The sequence below is a fragment of the Melanostigma gelatinosum genome (assembly GCF_949748355.1).
Source record: "Melanostigma gelatinosum genome assembly, chromosome: 10".
In the NCBI taxonomy this organism is placed as follows: domain Eukaryota; kingdom Metazoa; phylum Chordata; class Actinopteri; order Perciformes; family Zoarcidae; genus Melanostigma; species Melanostigma gelatinosum.
In genome coordinates, this window is record NC_136643.1 from 25425376 (window position 1) to 25436687 (window position 11312).

The following is an 11312-nucleotide window of genomic DNA, read 5'->3' on the forward strand; positions in this document are numbered from 1 at the left end:
TCCTTCTTGGTGAAGTCTGACTGGGCCCTCACCTGGAACAAGCCGGGGGGAGAGAGGGTCAATGGGGGGGGGGGGGGGGGGGGGACTAGATTCAAAGAAGGCTTTATCAATAGTTACAGTGTAATAAACAAATGTCAAATCAACGATTTTTGATATTTTTGTATGGAATAATATGAATAAGTAACTAACTACAAATATTCTCTGTCTCTGGTCTATTTACTGAGTAAGAGTCTTGTTTTCTTTCATATTCTCACTCCAGAAGTGACCTACACAGACACTGGCACTGATTAGTCTTCACTTAAACACATCTACACTAAACAGCAGTGAGCTCAGTTCACTTAAGTTGATGACAGGGGAAACTTAAGCGCTGAACTGACATTTGTACATTTTGACATAATTAAATAGAGGAAATAAAAAGCATAAGCCTGTTAATACTGACTGGTAGAACTAAACAGATGCTCCTGTCACATATCCACATTTACATAATACGCTTAGGATGATGGGTTCAGTCGCGCATTAGTTCAAGGATTTGGCAGAACGCTTGTTCCTCCTCAAGGTCAGCTCCGCCTTAAGAGCCCTGGACCGTGTTTAAAGAACGACTGGTTCGATTTAATGGAGCTGCATGTGTTCTCTCTCCTCAGCAGCCGAACACTGTTTCGTTTTTATTCTACCAAATCCTTCTCCCTTTGTTTCATATCCAACTTCTTGGGGAAGGAAAATAGTCAATCTCAAGAAGTACACATGGTATTGTACAGCTGCATATTATTGTATTAATTTGGCAGCACTGGGCTCCACACTCCCTTACTAAGCTGATATTAGACTACACTCCAAAATAAAACTCACCGCTGTGCCCAGCTGGTAGTACACCACGGCCAGGTCGTCCTCCAGCCGGTGCACCTCCTGGTCGTCCAGCAGGCCGTGACCCGACGCTCCCAGCTCCTGGTCGATGTGGTCCAGGTTCTTCTTGGCCAACTCGCTCTCCTCTGCCGTAGCGCTGCCACCCAGATAAGAGCAGATGCCCTGGACCAGGACCCTGAAAAAACATCACATACAAATGTGACAATTTCTGCATATGGAAAAGTATCATTTTTTATTTTTAGGAGTTTAAACTCACCTCACAGTCTGCATGTAGCCCACTGGCTCCAAAACGTTTCCAAACATCGCCATGGCTCCAGGACTAATAAGAAAAAACATGACAATATGAATAAATAAGAAAACAGTTGACGCCACATTTTTGATGACCGGTGTAAAAACGTTTTGCCGTTATTTAGAAATGGCTGAATTTGTTCTAAATCTACCTGATCAAACTTGAGCTCTTTTTTTTAAACTCACCTTGTTTGTTCCGTGTGCACGTTAGTACCGACCTTCACTGTGTGCCCAGTATTTATACACTCACCTGAAGAACCAGGTGGTCTGATAAGAGTTCTCCTTGAGAGGAGGAAGTAGAATCAGTGGTGGGGAGTAGTGAAATGTATTTAAACTAGTAGTTTGAATAATGTTGGATGCCACAATGCACAACGTCTATGTCTCCTCAAAGTATAGAAGAAGAAGAATATAATCATAAACAAGTCATTTGCACTCCTGATTTGTAAAAATTTAAATAATCCAAACTACCATGTATATATATCGTTGTAACTTTAGTTTATTTTTTATTGTAAACTTTAAAAAGGGGGCTTTTACAAATTGAAATTTTAGTTATACCTGCTATTTATTTGAGGACTATCTTTGTTTTTGTTGTATTTTTGATCTTTAATTATTTATATGCTTGCCTTTTGTGTGTGTGTGTGTGTGTGTGTGTGTGTGTGTGTGTGTGTGTGTGTGTGTGTGTGTGTGTGTGTGTGTGTGTGTGTGTGTGTGTGAGCGTGTGTGTGTCCATCTGTAAAAAACACTTGACCTTTTTGCATGTCTGTGAACAAATACCGGAATAAAAAGAAAAGAAAAGTGATAGGAGGCGCTAATGAGACTTTTTGGACATTGAGCGCCTAAAACCCAAGAAGAAGAAGAAGCTGACGAAGCTTCCGGTTGAAGCCGGGGAAAATAAAGGCGGTAAAAACGAACCGTTTTTTCTGCCCGGAGGAGAGAAGGTAAACAAACGGAGTAATTGTAGGCATTTTTAAAACATTTTTTAATAATGGACCCAACGTCCCGGTTCTTTACCGGGCTCCGAAAGCTCGCGGTGACTCTAGAGTCCGAAACTGTGAAGCTCCAGCAAGTGTTTGAAAACCGGAACGACGACGACAGCGGTGAGTAGAGGTGTGAGTGACGGTTAACACTTTGTTGTTTAGATAATTTAACTAGTTTTTAATATTCATATTTTATTAACAGACTCTACAGCGAAAGCCATTCGAGCATATCACGAAGTGAACTGTGACGTCAGGGAGCTGAAGGTACGGAAGCCGATGAAAACTCTGTACACCAGACTCCGTTCATTTATCTCACATTTTAAGAGTGTCGTTTAAACGGCATAATGAGACGTGTTGTGTTTTATTTTTTCATACCATTAACTTTAATCAAATACACAAACTGTTTCTGCGTTCAGTGTGTTAAAGTTACTGAAGTTATTTAGCGTATTTAAAATAAAAAAAATGACCGTTTGTTGACGTGACGTCGGCGGCAGTTGGTGGAAACTAACTGACAGAAAGCTGTGAGATTTTACATGGAGTTTGGTGTGAGTGTTAACAGCAATACAACTAACATTAAGATAACATTAATATAGTTTAAACCTTTTAGTTAACATCACTTTGTGGATTTGTGAATTATTGTGATATTTTATGGAAAATATATATTTTTGATTTATGGGGAAATAAATAATAATTTATTTTTACATATTAATGTTAAATAATAAATATATAGATATTATATTTGAACTTTTTAAGGAAAAAAGTTAAATTATTAGGAAAATGCTATCGGTAGCATTTTCTTCACAATGTTTGTAAAGAATGATTAATAAATCCTCCATCATAAAAGTAATTTAAATGTATTATTTAGTCAGTTTTTAACAATATCTTTAAAATATTACATATTTTAATCACAGACGCACTTCATAATGCTATGTTTTATTTGTATATCGCTTTAAAAGGTACACAAAGACGCTTTACATGGTAAAAACAGAAGCAATAGAAGTGATTATAATATAAAATAAAAAAATATAATAAAAAATATGAAATAAAAATAGATGACATAACAGTAAGGAACAGCACAAAGCAAACATACATAAATAACTTATAAAAGTATATTTAAAAGAAGAGTAGTGATGGACTGGTTGTGTTTTTTGCCTCACACAGGGGCAGATCCAGGGTCAGATTGCTCAGCAGAGAGCGCAGGAGAGCGAGGTGAGCAGCTTCATTAAGGCCTGTCGAGTGATTGAGCAGAAGGTCTCCACGGACATCCAGACGCTGAAGGGGCACTGGGAAAAATACGGTTATCAAGACCACCAGAGACCAACCAGTGAGTATTTACTGACAAGACCACCAGAGACCAAACTTAGTATCTTTCATTGTGACTTATTTCCCTCCACAGAAGCCAAAGATGAGGCGTTGGAGGCTGAAGATGAAGCAGCAGAGGAGAATGAAGCTAAATCATCAACGGGAGGAGGAGGAGGAGGAGGAGGCGGCAAGGAGGTAGATGGAGGAAGTCGCTCCTCATCGCTGCCGGGACCGCTGCCACTCTTCACCGACGTGCTGCGGACCCCTCGGCTCTCTGATTTCGGCCTCTCCAGGGTGGAGATGAAGAGGGCTCTGGCCAATTTGTGCTCTGAGGTTCCCCCGATGCCCGAGTTGAGCCTCCCTCACCCGTCGCGCAACACCCCCGGACCAACGCCACACATGGCCTTGACCCCCAAACGTGCCCTGCGGATGGACGACGATGAGCTGGTGATGCCTCAGATGATTGACTTTCGCCTTTCAGAGCACACCATGTGTCTGAACAACGACTTCACGATGGATCTTTTCCAGAAGAACGTTGAAAAGCCCCAAAGGTAGAGCGTTATGAGCAGTGTATGATATAACATGTGAGCTAATGGCAGTGTGCAGTGCTGCTAAACAGCAGTCTGTTATTTCTGCTTAATGAGCGTCCGTTCCTTGACAGACCAGCTCTAGAGATGCCGACACCACCAGTGATCGTCCTCATGGAGGGTTTGCACTCAAAAGGTATGAAACTCTGGAGCTTTCTCCTCTTCTTAACTGGTGTTTTACGTTTAAGCCTCAACTTCCATCATACAATACTTTTTTCTTTCACCTTTTAAAACACAAGAACTTTGCCAATTTTAATGAGAAACTTCTTGTTGATGTAAATGAAGTAAACAGGATTAAATACGTGTTTTATACATCAGATTTCATCACTAATCACAGTAATCTTTTCCCCACATTTAGACTAATCTACTTTTCTGTGCTGACTATTGGTTGCTTTTAATTATGCTGAACTAGCAATTTAAGCGTTTTCTTCTAAAATTGCTCTCAATCATAAATCATTGTGTTAAATTGTTCACGATAGTACTTTGAGTGGGAATAAAACATGGAATTGTACCTCTACAATACTGAAACTTTGGTTTAAATTTATGAGTGAATATTAGATGAACGTGTTTTTCTGTCTCTTTTTACATCGTATTGTTCTTTATTGCCTTCAGAACCGGACTTGGCGTCTCCAGAGACGCCTGTGTTTTACAGAAAGACAAACCGACCGCCACAAGGCGACAGTGACCTCGAATCCCCCCCCGGTCGACCTGAGAACCTGCCCCCCACCCCCGAGGCCCCCGTGTTTCTGACCCCGTACTTGAACCGCATGGCCACCTCCAGAAAGGTGCACAAGTTTAAATATTCATAATACGTTTCTTTAATTTGCTCATCCAGAATCGCTGAACTTCAGAGTTTTTAACGCGTTTGTGTTCACAGAGCGCTCGTAAGGCTGAGCCGAGCAACATGCGAGCTGCCGACGACGAGGCCGACATCTCCGACCCGCCGTCACCTCGCAGCAGAGCGACCGTCTCCAAGCGGCTCTGGGAATACGACAGTCCAGATGTGACCGTCACGGGCGTGGAGGACAAGCAGATGCCGGAGATGCCGGAGATGCCGAACCTGGAGTCTGTTTTGGGAAATTCTTTACAAACTGTAAGACAGAAGCACTTTTTCCTCAACCTGTGGTCCGCGGGCCAGATAGGGTACCGGGCGGTTCGCCGACCATTTTCTAATTCACAATGAAGATAGATCGATTGATAATGTGACTCCCCGACAGAGATCCGGGGTCATCACCGCACGTCTTTAATGTGAGAGGAGCTACACGCCTTGGTGCACATTTTACTTACACGATAGAACGTCATGATGATGTCGCGGTGTTAGCTGGAGGCTAAACACCTCAGAGTAGACTGCTCCAGCAAGCTACACCTTTAAGAGATGTTGCTAATAGTTGAGCTTAGCTTTCTGCTAACCTCCTCAGCCAGATGCAAAAGGTTTAAACTAGACGGCCGGGTGTACATGACTGTAGTAAGAGCAGTATATAATGAGAGAAACGCATGTTTTCTTTAGCACCCCGGAGATGTCCGTCGGCAGCTCTGTGACACGGGACATCTGTAACGTGAGCCCCGGTCACTCTCAGCTGCTGCTCTAAGTTCTTCAGACGGAGATCCACGTCCCAGCCTTCCAAACAACCTTTGGATTTATCTCATGACTTTATGGCGCAAAACAAAAACAACTTGGAGAGACTTTAAGTTAGTTTGACACAACATCAAATTCCATGTTCTCATGATTTCTCTTTTTCTTTAGAAGCTTCTGACCCAGCCTCAGTTGAAGAGGACGGCCATGGCGATTGTGCACCCAAATGTCCGGCCAGGAAATAATAAAATCGGGTAAAGAAACACTTCCCTCCAACTGGGGATTGATCCACTTGGAAGAGTAGAAGAAACGCAACATTAAAAGTAGTATAATTTGTGTATGCTTATGTATTTGGTGGATTTAGAGGTGGTTAGTTCTGTCTTTTTCTACTCATGTTTATTTCCTTCCATCTTGTTGCTTTATTTCTGCCGTCCTCGTATAATTTCCGCCTGTACTTTGTGTTGTGCGTCTCTTCTCAGAGCTGTGAGGTTGTCTGAGGTGTCGGTGAGCGAGTTCCAGAGTTTACCGAAGTACCTGAAGCAGATGACTCTGCACAACCTCAACCAGGCGGTCCACAAGATCAACACGTTCACCGATGAGAGTCGAGGTCGGTGCTGCACAACCCTTATAATCACAGTTAAAACGTTGCGGTTATTGTTTAAATATCTGGTCTAAGTGTTACAAAGTGAGAGGCGAGAAAATACATTACTTCTGTTTTTATATCCATCTCCACACGAATATCTATTAATGTGTCATTGGATGCATCAGAAACCGAGTTGGGTTTTCTATAGATATTACAGTCGGTATCTACTCGTATGCTTCATGACTTTTCTACATTTATTCAGCAACAAAGCAATTCAAAGCGCTTCACATAAAAGACAAATTGCAAAGTCAGGGATCAGGAGTCAAGTAAATCTGTACCGCCAACAGAATACTGCTGATTAATCATGTTAACAAAGAGTACAAATACAACAACACAGGACCTGTTAGGAGCAACTTATTGGCCTCTGCAGCTTGTTGATGCCTCTGAACCGGTTGCTCTGCGTTGCCCTCTGCAGGAGAACAGACGGAGTTTCAGATGGAGGAGCTGAGGAGGATTTGCTCAGCTGGAAATAAGACTCCCATCTACATCCTGTGTCTGACGGAGCTGAGGAGGCTGGAGCACACGGGAGGAGCCAGTAACACCTCCATGTACAGACTGTGCACGCTCCACTAAAGGAGGAGCAGCAACACCTCCCTGTACAGACTGAGCACGCTCCACTAAAGGAGGAGCAGCAACACCTCCCTGTACAGACTGAGCACGCTCCGCTGAAGGTCCATCACACTACTGTAGAGACATCCGGACTCACGGACACCTGGTTCAGCTGTCATGTACTTACAGCCGTCTCTAAAAAGACTAATTAATGTTAATTATCATGTTTATGTCTAGATTGTAAAAAGTTTTGATGCACGTTGAGTCAATTGTACTGGATATATCTCCTCTGTATATATTAATCAACACAAATTATGGAAATGAGCTGAGGCAGTGTATTAGAAATATATTTGAATAAAGTTTAACTGTATAAAAGATGACATGGCATTCATATTTAAGGAAACATCTTTGATTTACAATATGCCAAACCCTCCTTTGTGTCTCAGTGTTTCCATTGACCAGTGGTGACAAACATCTGTCACATACATGTGTAAACATGCACACAAGACTTTGAAGCTTTAACATTTTTATACATAAAATAAATATTAAAGATAATTTAGTGTTCAAACTGATGTGTAGACAGTAATTTACAAGAAATACGTTCAATATATATTTTATTTAATAAACGTCATAGTTTCACTACTCCAGTTGTAAATATATCTATTATATTGAAATAACATTTTTAAATAAAATATTTAACTAACATTTAAATATATATATATAAATTTGACGTTTTTTGTGAATTCCCTGATATTTATTTTAGCCGTTAGCGTCGTCGCATCACCGCGTGAGTACAGATCTAAATACGGACCAATCAGATCGAAGAATGCAAAACGACCGTTGACGACGCTAGAGCTTCCCCTGCCTCTAGCCGCGGCCGCCATTTTGGGAGTCAAAAAACGACCAACAAGCGGCAGCGCGCACACCTCCACGCTCCGCTCCGCTCATGGCCTTTTTTTTTTACTATGGTGCACACGTGCGTCGTGGCGGGCTGCAGGAACAGACGGACACCGGGCACTTCTTTATCGTTCTACCGGTTCCCCCGGGACCCCGAGAGGAAGCAGCGCTGGATAGCCGCCGTTAACCGGGAGGGCTGGGTACCGAACGACGGCAGTCGTCTGTGTAGCACTCACTTCATCTCAGGTACGGATACGGAAATAGCGGAAATTAAAAAAAAGTATAAAGAAGGGTTTGTTTGGAAATATTCACTGAGAGATTTTAATTTAATTTAATTTTACTACTTTTTATTTAAATTACATTTTTTTAATGTATTGTTTTTATTATATTCTTTTATAATTTCATTTTTCAATTTATTTTGCTATTACTTTTCAAGTTAAACAAGTTCAATTCTAATCTAAAGCATATCTGCAGGGAATAACATTAACACCTGCCAAATGAAGGTAAGGTGACTCCGGCAGGCGTTTCAACCGGTTTTCCTTTTTTTCCATGTTAAAATGTCAATCTTTAGGATTCTATTTAATTAATTGTCTGTTCAGTCACTTCATCACTGAAGGTGGTAAAACTAAAACATTTCACTATCTGGCTTGTTTGCAGAAAGATGAAACCTCATTTACATACAGTAAGTGCAAATATCACAGTTTGTGGCTGCTTTGGGAAATGACACTGCTGTTTGTGTCTTATTTGTGCAGGCTGCAGAAGCTTTCTCCATTGAATACAAACAAAGAAATATGCACACATTTCTGAATAAATAGCATAAACTCTGAGCACAATATCATTGTTTTCACCCAAATAAATATTCTAGATCAACCAGGAATGAATCTCTGTATATTTTTGTCAGCATATTATTATTGTTTCTCAAGACTTCTGGTTGTATTTAAAGGAGCAGTGTGTAGGCTTTAGTGACATCTAGTGGTGAGGCTGAATACTCCTCCCTTTACAAGTAATATAATATTAATAACTTTATTTATACAGCGCCTTTAAAAAGAGTTTACAAAGCAAGTTTGGTTTGTCCCTCCTGGGCTACTGTAGAAACATGGAGGCGCAACATGGACTGTGAGGAGGACACGCCCCCTGTGTAGATATAAACGACTCATTCTGAGCGAACGAACACACAACGGTCCTTAGTTTCAGGTGATTTTACACTAATGAAAACATAGTTATGAATATTATATTACATTTCTGCTGATAAATCCTCCTAAATCCTGCATACTGGCCCTTTAAATTCTGGGTTAGGGTTAGTTATAATGCAATTATCTTCTAAACTATCAAGTTATATGAATTATCGATTCATTTCTCAACTTTTTTTATTATTATTTTTAGGACATATAACTTGAAATGACTCACGTTGACCAAAGCTCAAAGAAATCAGTTTCAATGATGTATAACAGAAAACCAAAACTATTATGAAGCTTAATTTATGATCAAATCTAAACTTGATTTATTGCAAAAGAAACCGAGCGATGGGAAAATAACAGTTTCCTCTCTCTCATTTATATTTGTTTCATTATTGTCTGATCTGGTGTTTGCTGTTGTTGATTAAAAGTTATTGTTCAAACACTTTATGCTCTAATTCATAACAGGAAGACTTTTCTTATCTGTAACACAGACCGTTTTCTTGAACTCATTAATTAAGAATAAGATAAGTTGTATAAGGTTACTGTACATATTTTGTCTGTGCAAATTCATGCATATCTGTAAAATAACTGACCTTAAATGGAGCTATAATCGTCCATCAAAGAAACAACAAACCTCTAAATCCTAAACATCCTTCAGATTGTTCTTCTTTTTGTCCACGTGCAGGTAAACAGGTGAAGAATCCTCGTTCTCCAGATTATGTTCCGTCTGTGTTCACGTCCGCTCCCTCGTCCCCGGAGATGAAGGAGCCGGATACTCCGGAGACCCCGGACAAGCAAGAAGCTCGCGTGGAGGCGGCCAAGGCCTTGCTGTTCCTGCAGGGCCAGGGCCAGTCGGCGGCGGGGGGGCGTCCCGAGGAGAGGGAGCCGGGGGCCCCTGTGGAGGACAGCGCCTCCTCTTCACTCAGCAGCGACGAAGACGACGACTACGACGAAGCTATGAGCGACAGCAAGAAAGGAAAGTTTGCTCACACGTCTGACGCGGCGGTGAACTTTGACGACGTCCTCAGGGCCCTGAAGAAGGAGAACCAGACCCTCAGGGAGTCCGTGGACAAAATGTCCCTCTCCGAGAACTCCCTGAGGAACGACGCGGAGAAGGTAAAGTTCTACACCGGCTTGCCAAACTTCTTCGTCCTGGAGACGGTCATGTGGCTGCTGGCGCCTCATATGGACGGCATGAAGACCGCGAAGCTCTCCAAGTTCCAGCAGCTGCTGCTGACGCTGATGCGCCTCCGCCTGGACCTGCGCAACCAGGACCTGGCCTACCGCTTCGGCGTGAAGGTCGGCACGGTGACCAGGACGGTGCACCAGATGGTCAACATCATGTCCTCCACCTTGGTGCCGACGGCCGTCTTCTGGCCCTCCAGGGCCGAGCTCCGGAAGAACCTGCCGGCGGCTCTGCGCGCCTCCCACCCGGACTGCGCCGTCATCGTGGACTGTTTCAAGGTGCCTTTTGAGGAGCCGGTCAACCATCAGCATCAGGGGGCGGTGCTAAGCTCTCAGGGGGCGGGGCTGAGTCCCAACGTGTTAAAGTACCTGATCGGTGTGGCGCCTCAAGGCGTGGTCACCTTCGTCTCCAGGGGCGTGCTGGGAAACGTCAGCGACAAAACCCTGGCGGAGGGCTCCGGGTTCCTGTGCAAGCTCCTCCCCGGCGACGTCGTGCTGGCGAGCCGCGACCTCGACATCGACGACTCCGTGGCCGCCAGAGGAGCCCTGTTCAAAATGGCCGGCGAGGGGGCCCACCAAGGCTCCGAGGCCTCGCCGCCGAGCCCCGACGCCTCCTCGGAGGCGGCCAGCGTGCAGAGGCACGTGGAGAGGGTGATCTCGATGGTGATGCACCGGTACGCCATGCTCACGGGCCCCGTGGAGAGCCCCTTCACCGCCGTCTCCGAGCGCACCTCCAACCTCTCCACCTTCGATAAGATCGTGCAAGTTGCTTGTGCCTTAAACAACCTGTGCATCTCTGCTGCTCCTCTAGAGTGATTGGTACTGGTCACGCCTCGTGCTCCTTCATGCTGGACACTTCAGACACTACGACGCTTCAGTTCCCTTTCCTGCTTTGGACCTCGAGACCTTTTTCTCCCACTACACGGCTGATGTAGAAAACCGAGCGTATGTGACTCCGCTGTTATCGACATCGCTCCAGAAACCACATTGCTAAGATGCAATAACTGATGCAACTCGGCTGCAAAGGATGTTTTTTATCCTTTAGTTAGTTTGGTTGGTGCAGACGATGTGCAAGGCCGATCCAATCCTGTCTTTTTCTTTACAGAACAAATCCTACAGCAGCTGATTGATTCCTCGCAGCTGTTTCTTATCAATAAAGACCAGCGTGCACCAAACAGAGAGACGTTTAAACAAGAGCAGCATGCGGAGGAATGCAGATATGATTTCATATCAATCACTGCGGGAGGATCAGCTGCCTGTCAGCACAGACGCACA

The 11312-nt window shown here is 43.4% G+C and overlaps 1 protein-coding gene across 2 annotated transcripts; it reads left to right on the forward strand.

The window, feature by feature from the left end:
• Nucleotides 1-2056: 2056 nt before the first annotated feature.
• On the forward strand, nucleotides 2057-7136 carry ska3 (spindle and kinetochore associated complex subunit 3). 2 transcript variants are annotated; one of them, XM_079277358.1, is made up of 10 exons: nucleotides 2057-2243; nucleotides 2326-2387; nucleotides 3285-3447; nucleotides 3520-3976; nucleotides 4087-4148; nucleotides 4625-4797; nucleotides 4890-5105; nucleotides 5757-5839; nucleotides 6065-6192; nucleotides 6644-7136. In XM_079277358.1, the coding sequence occupies exons 1-10, from the start codon at nucleotides 2132-2134 to the stop codon at nucleotides 6799-6801; spliced, it is 1614 nt and encodes a 537-aa protein (XP_079133484.1). In that variant the 5' UTR covers nucleotides 2057-2131; the 3' UTR covers nucleotides 6802-7136. The 2 variants fall into 2 exon arrangements, with proteins under 2 accessions (XP_079133484.1, XP_079133485.1); XM_079277359.1 differs by having other exon boundaries at nucleotides 5760-5839.
• The last annotated feature ends 4176 nt before the right edge of the window (nucleotides 7137-11312 follow it).

Excerpts from the sequence above, each read along its gene's own strand:
- ska3 (XM_079277358.1), top strand. The coding sequence starts at position 2,132 with ATGGACCCAACGTCCCGGTTCTTTACCGGGCTCCGAAAGCTCGCGGTG. Across the intron at positions 2,388-3,284 it reads GTGACGTCAGGGAGCTGAAG|GGGCAGATCCAGGGTCAGAT; the intron begins GTACGGAAGCCG and ends TGCCTCACACAG. Across the intron at positions 6,193-6,643 it reads GTTCACCGATGAGAGTCGAG|GAGAACAGACGGAGTTTCAG; the intron begins GTCGGTGCTGCA and ends TGCCCTCTGCAG.